This window comes from Budorcas taxicolor, chromosome 1 (assembly GCF_023091745.1).
Source record: "Budorcas taxicolor isolate Tak-1 chromosome 1, Takin1.1, whole genome shotgun sequence".
NCBI lineage: Eukaryota > Metazoa > Chordata > Mammalia > Artiodactyla > Bovidae > Budorcas > Budorcas taxicolor.
The window spans coordinates 129040565-129056326 of NC_068910.1; the positions used below are offsets into that span (position 1 = coordinate 129040565).

The 15762-nt window shown below is 42.6% G+C and overlaps 1 protein-coding gene across 1 annotated transcript in view; it reads left to right on the forward strand.

Annotated features, from left to right (window-relative positions):
- Positions 1-3978: 3978 nt before the first annotated feature.
- CFAP91 (cilia and flagella associated protein 91) overlaps positions 3979-15762 on the forward strand; it is a 97945-nt gene continuing 86161 nt past the window's right edge. The window contains exons 1-2 of the mRNA XM_052643896.1: positions 3979-4132; positions 15423-15499. Of these exons, the coding sequence (XP_052499856.1) occupies positions 4009-4132; positions 15423-15499 (201 nt within the window). The 5' untranslated portion in view covers positions 3979-4008. The remainder of the gene's footprint in view (positions 4133-15422; positions 15500-15762) is intronic.

The window sequence follows — 15762 nt, forward strand, 5'->3', positions numbered from 1 at the left end:
ACAAAATGCATTGAGAATTTTGGCTGAGACTGTGGTCTCATCTGAGATTCTACTGGAGAAAAAATATGCTTTTAATCTCATTCAGGTTGTTGGCAGTATTCAGTTTCTTGCAGTTATAGGACTGAAGAATTTGATTTCTTCCTTGCTGTGGTCAGAGGCCACCCTCATTTCTGAGAAGCTACCTGTAGTTCCTTGCCATTTGGGGTTTTCAAATACGGCCACCTGCTTCCCCCAAGCCAGCAAGGGAGAGGTTGAGCAACTCCAGCAAAATGACCACTATGGTGTATGTAGAACAATCATGTTTGATATATATTAATATAATATATAAACCATTATATTTGACATATTCTATTGGTTAGTGTCTTCCAATATGTTTATCAAGGGGGCTGGCTGTAGGCTACTTCAGATAATTTATCTGAGGGATGAAAAGTCTTTCTGAGGAGGGGACATCATTCTAGCTGAGACCACAGATGATGAGGATGGGATAAGATAGGGGTGAGGAGCATTTTGGGGAAAAGGAAAAGAAAATGGGAAATGCAGCTGTCCCCAGAGATAGAAAAATATCACCATCCCATTATAAGACCATATTTTACATGTTTTTTAAATCTGTTTTTTCCCATCATACAGTGAGTTGTACCAATATCTTAGATCTTCAGTACCTATTTCATAGTAGACAGTGTTGTTGTTATTCAGTCACTAAGTCATGTCTGATTCTTTGTGATCCCATGGACTGCAACATGCCAGGCCTCCCTGTTCCTCACCATCTCCTGGAGTTTACCCAAGTTCATGTCCATTGAATTGGTGATGCCATCCAATCATCTCATCCTCTGCTGCCCTCTTCTCCTTTTGCCTTCAATCTTTCCCAGCATCAGGTGGCCAAAGTATCGGAGCTTCAGCTTCAGAATCAGTCCTCCCAATGAGTATTCAGGGTTGATTTCCCTTAGGATAGCCTGGTTTGATCTTGCAGGTCAAGGGACTCTCAAAAGAATCTTTTCCAGCACCACAATTCAAAAGAATCAATTCTTCAGTGTTCAACCTTCTTTACAGTCCAGTAAATTTATATAATAAATGGATATATTTATTCATTTAGGAAACATTTGACTAAGCTTTCATGTACTACGTGCCAAAGAATGCTCAAACTACCCGCACGGTTGCACTCATCTCACACGCTAGTAAAGTAATGCTTAAAATTCTCCAAGCCAGGCTTCAGCAATATGTGAACCGTGAACTTCCAGATGTTCAAGCTGGTTTTAGAAAAGGCAGAAGAACCAGAGATCAAATTGCCAACATCTGCTGGATCACTGAAAAAGCAAGAGAGTTCCAAAAAAACATATATTTCTGCTTTACTGACTATGCCAAAGCCTTTGACTGTGTGGATCACAATAAACTGTGGAAAATTCTGAAAAAGATGGGAATACCAGACCACCTGACCTATCTCTTGAGAAACCTATATGCAGGTCAGGAAGCAACAGTTAGAACTGGACATGGAACAACAGACTGGTTCCAAATAGGTAAAGGAGTACGTCAAGGCTGTATATTGTCACCCTGCTTATTTAACTTACATGCAGAGTACATCATGAGAAATGCTGGGCTGGAGGAAGCACAAGCTGGAATCAAGATTGCCGGGAGAAATATCAATAGCTTCAGATATGCAGATAACACCACCCTTATGGCAGAAAGTGAAGAAGAACTAAAAAGCCTCTTGATGAAAGTGAAAGAGGAGTGAAAAAGTTGGCTTAAAGCTCAACATTCAGAAAACTAAGATTATGGCATCCAGTCCCATCACTTCATGGCAAATAGATGGGGAAACAGTGGAGTGGCTGACTTTATTTTTCTGGGCTCCAAAATCACTGCAGATGGTGATTGCAGCCATGAAATTAAAGACGCTTACTTCTTGGAAGGAAAGTTACGAGCAACCTAGACAGCATATTTAAAAGCAGAGACATTACTTTGTCAACAAAGGTCCGTCTAGTCAAGACTATGGTTTTTCCAGTAGTCATGTATGGATGTGTGAGTTGGACTATAAAGAAAGCTGAGTGCTGAAGAATTGGTACGTTTGAACTGTGGTTTTGGAGAAGACTCTTGAGAGTCCCTTGGACTGCAAGGAGATCCAACCAGTCCATCATAAAGGAGATCAGTCCTGAATATTCTTTGCAAGGACTGATGTTGAAGCTGAAACTCCAATACTTTGGCCACCTGATGCAAAGAGCTGACTCATTTGAAAAGACCCTGATGCTGGGAAAGATTGAGGGCAGGAGAAGAAGGGGACGACAGAGGATGAGATGGTTGGATGGCACCACTGACTCAATGGACATGGGTTTGGGTGGACTCCGGGAGTTGGTGATGGACAGGGAGGCCTGGTGTGCTGTGGTTCATGGGGCCGTAAAGAGTCGGACATGACTGAGGACTGAACTGAACTAGGTACTTCAGAGATACAAAATGACCATGTGAAGGCCTGTGCCCTCAATGAGCTCATAGTTGCAGGGAGCAAAGTTACAATTACTAATACAAAGTGGTCAATGCCACTGGTGCTACATAACAGCACTGGAATAAAGAAGTCTGGGTGTACTTGCAGAACTTGGGAGGCTACATAAAGGTGGCAAAATTAGCATTAAGTCTTGAAGGATACCTAAATTAATTGAGGGGCATAAGTACGAAAAGCATTTTAGGCAAAGCAATCAGTTTGAGCAAAGGCTTGGAACTGGCAAAATACATGGCTGATTGGCAAAAAAACCAAGAAGTTCACGAGTAGAGCAAAATAAAACCAAGAATATGTGTGAAAAGAAGAATAGAAGGCAGGAGGCTTGTTGAAGTGCCTATGGATTACATGAAAAAGACAAAGAAGCTAACTCTAACGTGTGTCACTAGCCAAATGGGATAATTCAAACATCACAAAGTATAATGATCATAACGGAGGAAAAGAATCTGATATGTAAAATGCACTCATTCCTAGTGATACTAAGCAAACAATATCTTTTTGGTTAACACTGGTGGTTACTAGGGCACCACCAATTTTTCTTAAATTTGATAACTATAGTGAAAAAATCCGTATCAGTTTGAAATGCAGAATCTGCCTGCAATGCAGGAGACCTAGGTTCCATTTCTGGGTGGAGAAGATCCCTCGGAGAAGGGAATGGCAACCCACTCCAGTATTCCTGCCTGGAAAATCCCATGGAGAGATGAGCCTGGAGGGTCACAGGCCATGGGATCGCAGAGTTGAACACGACTGAGCGGCTAACACATACACACAGAAAGGGATAGCAGAATGCGCATGAACATTTAATTAGCCCACCACAAACGCTGATAATCAGGACCAGAGCTCATAGTGTGCCAAAGGCTGACGCTCAGATTCTTTAGTTCGAACAAGACCTGCGGAAAGGGGATGTCCGAAATGAAAGTCCCCAACTATTCTAGAAGGCTCTAAGATTTCCCAGGGATTTCCGAAAGAGGCTACGGAGTGTGATTGGTAAATGGCTGCAAGGATTTCAGCAGCAACCTTCTCCCCAATCTGCGGCCCCCTGGCGTTGACCGTGGGTGGGCCGCTAAATGCTCGTAACTTTATCACCGGAGTGCAACTGGGAAGTGAGGCAGTCCCTCTCCCACCCCGCCCTTCTCTCCCCCTCCTCGCCTTTCTCTCCCCCTCCTCGCCTTTCTCTCCACCGAGCCCTCCGTCCTTCTCTACCTCTGCCCCGCCCTTCTCTCCTTGCCCTCCCCTCCCTAGGCCAGCCCCTCCTTTTCCCCTTTCTCCCCTCCTCTTCCCCCACCCCTCACGCTCCACGCCTCTGCGCACGTCCCCGTCCTTCCGCTTCTGCTCCTCGCCCCGCCCCTTCCTGTCGTCACTCGACCCCGCCTCTCTCACGCTAGTCCCGCCCCTCTCCTCTGGACTAGCCGCCTATCTTCGCCTGGCGTTTGCTCTCTGGTCCCTGCGGAGGTTACCATAGCTACGGTGCACGCAGCAGCTAGGTTTCCCTAGTTGAACCTGGCTGGCGGCAGGGAAGAGCCGGCACCATGAGTCACGTAGTGACTATCGAAGAACCCCAGGCCAAGTCGCAGGTGTCTCAAACCCGGTTCGGAGGGAAGTCGGGGGCCTGCGGCAACGTCTCTGCCAGTCGAACGTATGATTTCTTATACGGTAAGGGCGGCTCCAAACCTCCCTCCTGAGTTGTCGACACCTGGGCCAGGTGGGCGTCGAGACTGTCGGACCTGGCCGGGAACGCGGCGGACGAAAGACAGGCCTCAGGAGGGATCTCTAGCCCGGGTTGTCTTTTGTTGGTTAGGGGCAGCTCCACGCCCTGCAGGCGGTGGCTCTTGGGCGGGCTGGGGGGAGGAGGCGGTCTCGGAAGCCGCAGGTGCGCTCTGCATCTCAGAGTAGCGAGCAGGAACACCTCATTCTTCTTTACCCTGACAATTTGCACAGCCCTAAGCAATTGTCCTGAATGCCGTTCCTGGCGTTCTGACTTGGAGATTCACTCGACACTCCGTCATTCAAACTGCATAAAATGCCCAATTCTCTGGGCAACTCCAAACTTGTCATTCTGGGTAGGTAAAGAAGGGCCAGGTTGTCTCATCTTTGTTTTTAGGTTTCTCTTTTTATTTGAGCTTATTCTTATCCGTCAAAGTATTGCTTGTAAACTAGGTCCACTAGGTCTTTTGGGCCAGTAAAGCCCCAGTTTATTTAATGCCCTGATTGTTCATTTATGTTCTGTCTCTTCTACTGGACCATAAATTCCTGAGTTATTTAAGTTCTTGTTCTCTCCATTTTTGTAGCTTTCTCAGCACCTTTTCCAGTGCTGGTACATATGTTGGGTGCTATATAATTTGTTATGAATTATTTATTTAATTTACTACTACAATAAGTATAATCAGTAAAGCATGATTTCCCTCCCCCGCCCCCCGTTTTGCCCTCTTTACCCTTCTTTTAACGGTGTGATATCTCCTCTGAGAATCCCAGGGTTTCCTTTGGATGGGAGTCTTTAGGGCAGCCATTCCCTGCTGTTGGGAATATGTAATGATTGCTTACATTTGTGTATGCTTCACAGTTAATAGCATTCTTTTCTAAATCTTACCTCATTTATATACTGTTTTACATTTGACTGAATGTTATGTGAATACTTTGTATCTCTAAAGTGCCTCACTTGAAGTGCCTACAGTACTCTGTCGCTTCCCTGAATCTACATTTGTTGATGGATTAATAGCTACACTATTGCACTGCTAATTATAAAGTCTTTTAAATATGATATATTTTCCTAGCTTCCAGAAATATCGTTTTTAAAAATATTTATCTATTGGTTGTGCTGGTCTTCATTGCTGCGCGGGGGCCTTCTCTAGTTGCAGTGTGAGGGCTTCTCATTGCAGTGGTTTCTCTTGTTGCGAAGCACGGGCTCTAGGGACAGGGCCTTCAGTAGTTGTGGGCTGTGGGCTTAGTAGTTGTGGTGCACGGGCTTATTGTCCCATGGCATGTGGGATCTTCCTGGACCAGGAATCGAACCCATGTCCCCTGCATTGCCTGGCAGATTCTTCACCACTGAGCTACCATGGAAGCCCCCAAAATATCTTAAATACTTCTTGGGTTTATCATTTATCATGAGCTCTTTTCCTCCTTTCTTTTCTTTCTCTATAGAATAAACAACAAGGACCTACTGTATTTATGTTAATTCCAAAGTCCTAATTTATTTCTCCCCTCCCCTCCTTTGCTATCCCCTTTGATAACCATAAATTTATTTTCTATTTCCATGAGTTTGTCTGTTTTGTAAATAAGTTTATTTGTATTTTAAAAAAATTCTACACATAAGTGATTTGATATTTGTCTTTGATTTACTTCACTTAATAGGATAATCTCTAGGTCCATCCATGTTGCTACAAATGGCATTATTTCATTCTTTTTTATGGCTAGTAATAGTCCATTGTGTGCTTGTATACATATGCGTATATATATGTTATTTATTTTATACATTTTCTTTATCCATTCATCTGTTGATAGACATTTAGGTTGCTTCCAGGGCTTGGCCTTTGTAAATATGAGTTGCTGTGAACATTGGGGTGCATGTATCTTTTCAAATTAGAGTTTTCTGTGGATATATGCCCATGAGTGGGATTGCAAGATTATATGGTAACTCTATTTTTAGTTGTTTTTTTTTTTAGTGGAACCTCCATGATCTTCTCCACAGTGGTTGCACCAACTTTCATTCCCACTAACAGAGTTGGAGAGTTTCTTTTTCTTCACTCTCTCTCCAGCATTTATTTGTAGGCTTGTTAATAATGGCCATTCTGATGTGAGATGATACCTCACTGTAGTTTTGATTTGCATTTCTCTAATAATTAGTGATATTGAACATCTTTTCATGTGCGTGTGGGTCATCTGTATGTCTTCTTGGAGAAATGTTTAGGTCTTCTGGCTATTTTTTTAATTGGGTTGTTTGTTTTTTTGATGTTAAGCTATATGAGCTGTTGGTATATGTTGGAAACTAATCATTGTTGTAGGATCATTTAGAAATATTTTCTCCCACTTTGTAGGTTGTCGTTTTGCTTATGTTTTCCTTTGTTGCGCTAAAGCTTTTAGACTTAATTATACACTGTTTATTTCTGTTCCAGAAACATCTTGCTGCAGTGTATGTCAGAGTCTTCTGCCCATATTTTCCTCTAGAAGTTTTATCCAGACTTACATTTAAGTCTTTAATCAATTTGAGTTTATTTTTGTATATGGTATTGGAGAATGTTCTAATTTCATTCTTTTACATGTAGCTGTCCAGTTTTTCTCAGAACCATTTAGCGAAAAGGCTGTCTTTTCTTCACTGTGTATTCTTACCTACTTTTCTTAGATTAATTGGCCATAAGTGTCTTGGTTTACTGCTGGACTGTCTGTTCTGTTCAGTTGATCTCTATGTCCGTTTCTGTGTCAGTGTCAGACGGTTTTGATTATGGTAGCTTTATAATATTGTCTGAAGGCATAGAGTGTGATTTCTACAGCTCTGTTCTTCTCTCTCAAGATTATTTTGGTTATTCAGGGTCTTTTGTGTTTTCATCCAAATTAAAAATTCAGTTCAGTTCAGTTGCTCAGTTGTGTCTGACTCTTTGTGACCCCATGAATCGCAGCATGCCAGGCCTTCCTGTCCATCACCAACTCCTGGAGTCTATCCAAACCCATGTCCATCGAGTCAGTGATGTCATGCAATCATCTCATCCCCTGTCGTCCCCTTCTTCTCCTGCCCCCAGTCCTTCCCAGCATTCAGGTCTTTTCCAATGAGTCAGCTCTTTGTATGAGGTGGCCGAAGTATTGGAGTTTCAGCTTCAACATCAGTCCTTCCAATGAATAGCCAGGACTGATCTCCTTTAGGATGGACTGGTTGGATCTTCTTGCAGTTCAAGGGATTCTCAAGAGTCTCCAACACCACACTTCAAAGCATCAATTCTTTGGCGCTCAGCTTTCTTCACCATCCAACTCTCACATGCATACATGACCACTGGAAAAACCATAGCCTTGACTAGACAGACCTTTGTTGGCAAAGTAATGTCTCTGCTTTTCAACATGCTATCTAGGTTGGTCATAACTTTCCTTCCAAGGAGTAAGCGTCTTTTAATTTCATGGCTGCAGTCACCATCTGCAGTGATTTTGGAGCCCCCAAAAATAAAGTCTGACACTGTTTCCACTGTTTCCCCATCTATTTCCCATGAAGTGATGGGACCAGATGCCGTGATCTTCGTTTTCTGAATGTTGAGCTTTAAGCCAACTTTTCCACTCTCCTCTTTTACTTTCATCAAGAGGCTTTTTAGTTCTTTTTCACTTTCTGCCATAAGGTGGTGTCATCTGCATATCTGTGTTATGCTCCGAGCCCGTATCTCCTAACCGACCGAGAGAGCAAGTCCACCACAGTATTGCAAACGCAAGAAGGGAGTTTGTTTATTCCTAGCGCGCTAGGGCCCAAGTCTCATCCCACACAAGGGAGTCCGACCAGAGCCCCGAACAAAGCAGTATGGCGGCTTATATACAGGCAGTTCTTTGTCTCAGTTACAGGAGTAGCTGGCATTACATGATTGGCCAGGCAGGATGAGCGCATATCCTGTCTCTTTCTGGCAAACATGACTCAGGTCCTAGAGACCGTCGTTTGGTCCCTAACAATCTGAGGTTATTGATATTTCTCCCGGCAATCTTGATTCCAGCTTGTGCTTCCTCCAGCCCAGCGTTTCTTGTGATGTACTCTGCGTAGAAGTTAAATAAGCAGGGTGACAATATACAGCCTTGATGTACTCCTTTTCCTATTTGGAACCAATCTGTTGTTCCATGTCCAGTTCTAACTGTTGCTTCCTGACCTGCATACAGATTTCTCAAGAGGCAGGTCAGGTGGTCTGGTATTCCCATCTCTTTCAGAATTTTCCACAGTTTATTGTGATCCACACAGTCAAAGGCTTTGGCATAGTCAATAAAGCAGAAATAGATGTTTTTCTGGAACTCTCTTGCTTTTTCCATGATCCAGTGGGTGTTGGCAATTTGATCTCTGGTTCCTCTGCCTTTTCGAAAACCAGCTTGAACATCTGGAAGTTCATGGTTCACATATTGCTGAAGCCTGGCTTGGAGAATTATTTTGTCCTAATTCTGTGATAATGCCATTAGTAATGTAATAGGGATTGCATTGAGTCTGTAGATTCCATTGAGTAGTATGCTCATTTTAACAATATGGATTCTCCCATTTCAGAAACACATATATCTTTCCATTTATTTGTGTCATCTTCAGTTTCTTTCATTAGTGTCCTATAGTTTTCAGAGTAGAGATCTTTTGCCTTCTTAGGTAGGTTTATTCTAGGTATTTTATTCTTTTTAATGCAATGGTAAATGAAATTGTTTCCTTGTTTCCGATATTTCCTTGTTAGTGTACAGAAATGCAATAGATTTCTATATATTAATTTTGTATCTAGCAGCTTTATCGCATTTATTGATGAGCTTTAGTAGTTTTCTGGTAGTTTCTTTAGGGTTTTCTATGTGTAGCATCATGTTATATACAAACAGCGACAACTCTGTTTTTTTGTAATTTGTATTCCTTTTTTTAAAAAAAAATACTTATTTTTATTTATTTGGCTGCACTGGGTCTTAGTTGCAGAATGTGATATCTTTTGAATGGTAGCATGCAAACTCTTAGTTGTAGCATGTGGGATCTAGTTCCCTCACCGGGGACTGAACCCAGGCCCCTTGCATTGGGAGCAGAGAGTTTCAGCCACTGGACCAGCAGAGAAGTCCCTGGATTCCTTTTCTTTTTCTTCTCTGATTGCCATGACTAGGACATCCAAAACTATGTGTTGAATCAGAGGGGTGAGAATGAGCATCCTTGTCTTGTTCCTGATCTTAGAGGAAATATTTCAGCTTTTACGCTGAGTATGATGTTAGCTATGGCTTTGTCATATATGGCCTTTGTTATGGTTAGGTAAGTTCCCTCTATGCCCACTTTCTGAAGTGTTTTTTAAAAATCATAAATGGATATTGAATTTTATAAAAAGTTTTTTCTGAATCTATTGAGATGTTCATATGGTTTTTATCTTCAATTTGTTAATGTGGTGTATCACATTGACTGATTTGCAGATATTGAAAACTCCTTGTATCTCTGGAATAAATCCTAGTTTATTATGGTGTATGATCCTTTTAATGTGTTGTTGGAGTCAGTTTGCTGGTATCTTGTTGAGAATTTTTGCATCTATGTTCATTTGTGATATTGGCCTTAATTTTCTGTTTTTGTGATCTTTCCTGGTGGCTCAGACAGTAAAGAATCTTTCTGCAGTGTGGGGGAACTGGGTTCAATCTCTGGGTCGGGAAGATCCCTGGAAAAGGAAATGGCTACCTGTTCCAGTATTTTTGCCTGGAGAATTCCATGGACAGAGGAGCCGAGTTGGATACGACTGAGCGACTAACACTTTCACTTTTGTTTGGTTTTGGTATCAGGTTGATGGTAGCCTCGTGGAATGAGTTTGGAAGTGTTCTTTCTTCTGCAATTTTTGGGAATAGTTTCAGAAGGACAGGTGTTAACTGTTCTCTGAATGTTTCATGACATTCCCTTGTGAAGCCGTCTGGTCCTGGACTTTGGTTTGTTGGGCTTGTTTTGTTGTATATTGCTTTTGGCTGTGTCATGCAGCTTGTGGGATCTTAGTGCCCTGACCAGGGATTGAACCCACACCCCCTGCGTTGAAAGGCTAAGTATTAACCACTGGACCACCAGGGAAGTCCCTAAAATACATTTTTTTATCCATTCTCTCTTCCTTCTTCTAGAACCCCTATTATGTGTAGGTTGGCACGTTTTGTATTATCCGTAGAGTTCATATGTTGTTGCCTTTATTTTTTCATTTGTCTTTCCACTGTTCTGATTGAATAATTTACCATTCTGTCTTCCAGATCACTTATCATTCTTCTGTGTCCTTTAGTCTGCTATTCATTGCTTCTAGATTGGTTTTTATCTCAGCAATGGAATTGTCTAATTTTGATTGGTTCACCTTTATAGTTTCCATTAATAGTTCCTTGTTACAGTGATCTGCATTTCTTTTGATATGTTTCTTAATTCATTTAGCATTTTTATTACCTTCTCTTTTAACTCAGAAGTTTAGACCTTTTAACTCAAGGTCTAAAAGACTGATGAGGACTGTTTCATTATTTGTTCTTTCAGGGCATTTCTCGTATTCTTTTGATTTGAAATAGTTTCTATGCTTTTTAATTTTACTTACCTTTTTCTGTCTCTCTGAATTTAGGAGAATCTGCTCTCCACTGTGGTCTTGAAGGGATGTTTTTATGTAGGGTTGTCCCTGCATAGACTCTGTGTCTCCAGTCCTTTGGTGGGAGACTGATTTTGGTATGGATGCCCACCATGTCTTTCCTCAGTCTAGACTGGTTGTTATCCCCTGGATAGGAGGTGTGGTTGGCTTGTAGCGTCTACAGCCTGTGCTGGATGTGAGGCAGGGCTTCTTCTCAGCTCCATGGCTGTCATCATCCTATTGGGAGTGGGGTGCACTCCCCAGTTGTTTGAATAGAAGGCTTGAGGGTTGTTTGATCATGCTCTGCAGCCCTTGAGTGTGCACGCTGCCCCAAGGGAGGTGAATCCTGAAGCAAGTAAGGTCTGTGAGGTCACAGAATACCTGTGTCTCACCTGTGTAGACATCGTGCTCAGAAGCAGCCCAAATTCACGTCCCTTTCTCTGTTGTAACATCCCAGATCTAGGGCAGGGCTGTGTTGTGCAGTGACTGGGAGTCAGGTGCTGCTTTGCCACCTGAGATCTGGGCTGCCTCTATGGTGGTCTTCTCCCAGTCTTCTCTTTCTGCCCCAGATGTAGTGCTGAGCTGTGGTATGGAGTGGGTGGAGCCACTCCAGCACACCCAGCATGCTCTTGCTGGGAAATAAACTGCTGCGTACTAGTATCTGCACTCTCTTATGATGCCACCAGGTATGCATGCTGGCAATATCTGCCCAGCTAGACCCACCGCCCGCCGTGCACCCGTTTATAATGGGGCCTGCAGCGCCCCCAGATCACACCTCAGGCCCTCTGGTCTGTCTCTGCATGGCTAGACCAAGCCTCTGCCCAGATCTCACACTAGGCTGTGGTGTAGACTGAGGGGGCTGGGGCATTTGCCTGTTGGGGTTGGAAAGTGTGGTAAAGTGGCAACCATCACTTCCGGTGGCTCTCTTGGCCCTGACTGTTAGTGAGCCGGCACACATACACTCCTTATGAGTAGAGTCCAGCCTTCTTCAGTCTGTCTGTGTCAGTGAATTTCCTAGCAAATGAGGGGTTTTTCTTGTCTCTGCAGGAGCCCAGGAATGGGATGCCAAAATTGTGGCTTGACCTGCTTGCTCCCCAGAGTGAAGGTCCACCCATGTGGACCTTCTCTTCCTTTCAGATCCCTCCCAGGGATGCAGGTCCCAACCTGATGCCTTTTTTTTCCCCCCCACATCCTACCTTGCTTCCCAAATGTTGCTAGTAGTAAAGAATCCACCTGCCAATGCAGGAGACTTAAAGAGATGTGGGTTTGATCCCTGGTCAGGAGGATCCACTGGAGGAGGGCATGGCAACCCACTCCATGCCTGGAGAATCCCATGGACAGAGGAGCCTTGTAGGCTACAGTTTATAGGGTCGCAAAGAGTTGGACATGACTGAAGCGACTTAGCACACTCCCTATTACATGGAGCTATTTTTGCAGCTCTGGTTGTTTGTATAGAAGTCCTGCTGCCAGTTTCCAGCTAGTTTTCACTGAGAATTGTTCTACATGTAGATATATCTTTGATGTGTTTTGGGGGGAAGGGGAGCTCTCTGTCCTCTTATTCTACCATCTTGATCCCCTTGGTTGCTGACTTCTTGAAGCCTTGGTTTCCTTTTCTGTAAAATGGAGGCCTCGTGCTTACCTTATTAACTTTTTGAGAATTGAAAGGAATACTACATACGAAGCACTCAATACTGTCTAGGAATAAGTAAGTGATAACCTGGTGATTGCTATTGCTTGGGGCTTCCCCCTGTGACTCATGTTGATATACGGCAAAACCAATACAATATTGTAAAGTAAAAATAATAATAATAAATTTTAAAAATCTACCAAAAAAAAAAAAGAATACACTTGCAATGCAGGAGCCACAGGAGATGCGAGTTTGATTCCTGGATTGGGAAGATTTCCCCAGAGGAGAGCATGACAACCCACTCCAGTATTCCTTTTTAAAAAATATTAATTTATTTTAATTGAAGGCTAATTACTTTACAATATTGTAGTGGTTTCTGCCATACGTTGACATGAATCAGCCATCCACTCCAGTATTCTTGCCTGGAAAATTCCATGGGCAGAGGAGCCTGGCAGGCTAAAGTCTATAGGGTCACAAAGAGCTGGACATGATTGAAGCGACACTGCATGCATGCTATTGCTTGGGCATCTCAGAGGCCTCTTCAGTGCCGTTTGAGCACTGATTTTGAGCACAGTTGTAGACTATGCTTATTTAACTTATATGCAGAGTACATCATGAGAAATGCTGGGCTGGTTGAAACACAAGCTGGAATCAAGATTGCTGGGAGAAATATCAATAACCTGAGATAAGCAGATGACACCACCTTTATGGCAGAAAGCAAAGAAGAACTAAAGAGCCTCTTGGTGAAAGTGAAGAGGAGAGTGGAGAAGTTGGCTTAAAACTCAACATTCAGAAAACTAAGATCATGGCATCTGGTCTCATCACTTCATGGCAAATAGATGGGGAAGCAATGGGAGACAGTGACAGACTTTTTTTGGGCTCCAAAATCACTGCATGATGGTGACTGCAGCCATGAAATTAAAAGACGCTTACTTCTTGGGAGAAAGGTTATGACCAACCTAGGCAGTATATTAAAAAGCAGAGACATTACTTTGCGAACAAAGGTCCATCTAGTCAAGGCTATGGCTTTCCAGTGGTCATGTATGGATGTGGGAGTTGGACTATAAGGAAAGTTGAGTGCTGAAGAATTGATGCTTTTGAACTGTGGTGTTGGAGAAGACTCTTGAGAGTCCTTTGAACTGCAGGGAGATCCAACCAGTCCATCCTAAAGGAAATCAATCCTGAATATTCATTGGGAGGACTGATGTTGAAGCTGAAACTCCAATACTTTGGCCACCTCATGCGAAGAACTGACTCATTTGAAAAGACCTTGATGCTGGGAAAGATTGAAGGCAGGAGGAGAAGGGGACGACAGAGGATGAGATGGTTGAATGGCATCACTGGCTCAATGGACATGAGTTCGAGTAAACTTCAGGAGTTGGTGATGGACAAGGGAGGCTTGGCCTGCTGCAGTCCATGGGATCGCAGAGTCGAACATGACTGAGTGACTGAACTGAACTGTAGACTACGTTGTAGAATGTATAGTCACAAATCACACAGTATTGTGGTGTTGTCTGTGGATTAAAAAATGTTTCTATAGATATCATTTGCACATTCCTTATGGAAATATTAATAAGAGGAGAATGGTTCATTATCCAGACTTAGGGGAAATGTGGGTTAAATTAATTTCAGATGACCAGCACAATTGCAGCCATTGACCCAGTGATATCAAGTTGAGAAGTGATGGAAATTGGGCTGATTAGGAATGAAGAGGCCAAATTTTATGCCCTCAAATTATAGGCTACTGAATTTGGAGAATGAATGCACCTATTTAGATAGAAGAATATATCTTCAACATCGCTAATATGTTGGAAATCGTAAAAGACAAAGTGAAATTTCTACATTCTCTTGTCTCTTGTTTTAAGTGATTTAGAAGGTATCACTGGACCAGTGGTTGTGATTGTTTGTGTTGGCCAGCTGGGTCTTCACTGGTGCACAGGTTTCTCTCGCTGCGAAGCACAGGCTCTAGAACGTGTGGGCACAGTGTGTGCAGGATGCAGGCTCAGTGGTTGCAGCTCGTGGGCTTCTCTGGTTGTGGTGCATGCGCTCAGTTGTCCCACAGCATGTGGGATCTTAGTTCCCAGACCAGGGATTGAACCCACGCCCCCTGTGTTGGAAGGTGGATTTTCAACCACTGGACCACCAGGGAAGTCCTCAATGGTTGTGCTGTTCACCTGAAATTGGTAACTGAGGAAGTAACTAAGTTCCGGAAATTGACAAATCGTCTAAATTCAAGAGACTTAGTTCTAAATCACAATAACAATTTAATGATTTCTGCAGAGAAATATACGTTACCAAGATGTCTAGACTAGTTCAAGGTATTTATTTGTCTAGACATATCTACTTGAGAAATCAAGTCTATATCTGAAGATTGCTTGTGATTTTAATGTCAAACTGTTTGATTTTTAAGTGATAGTAAAATCAATCATGAATATTCATTGTCACTTTAAAGGTATACCTAACAAATACATACTTACAGCAACAGGGCAATCTTATTTAAACTTGGAGGAAATAACTTAGTTCCATTTTAAGGGGTGAATTCTAAAAATAGCTGATCTTATTTATGTCTTACTAGAGAATGACATTTTCTTACCCTGTCTACCAGCTCTGGGTGATACACTGTTAAGTTTGTATCTTCCCTGTGAACTGAAGTTGGGAGGCAGTGCCCAAAGTTATTGTTTCTTTACCCTGGAAACGGGTGTAGTGTCTGTGTATACATGGTCCTTCCTCTTAGAGTATTTCCAGAGCTACCCAGACCCAGAAGGTGGTTTGTTCATAAGAGAGGAGAGCCTGTTGAGGTTATGGTGCTTGAAAACATGTTCAGCCTTCTTTTTGCATTCTGATTCTATTCACTGACATTGGAGCGTACAGAGAACACACGCATCTCACAGACTCTCACTGATGGTGAGTAATAGAGCTATGAGCTGCTGCAGAATTAGATGGTATCTGAATTTTCTAATTTGTTTTCCAATTAAGAAATTACATTTCTTTACTGTTTTTTTTCTACCTGGGAGTAGATATGTGCTAGATTTGTGGTCTTCCTTATACTGCTTTATTGTTTATTTCACAGACCCGTTGTTTATTGTATCAAGCGAGAAAGACCACAACCAGGCAAATATGCAGGCCACCGTGATTCGAAGCAAACTGGTAGGTCTTACTCATCTGCTAAGGCAGCCTAATGAACCTGAACCATCTAGTTTGGCTAACTGTGCTGATCAAATTTTCTAATCACCAAATCTCCATTGGATTTTATATTCTTCAGAAATTTCTTTGCCATGGTTACCAGGGGACAAGATGTTTTAATACTTGTGGCCTAATGTGGGGATTAACTAACAGTGAATAAAGGACTCAGACGATAACCTAAATTATTTCAGTGAGAAAAGTAATAGATGTCTGTGTTGAAAAAATTC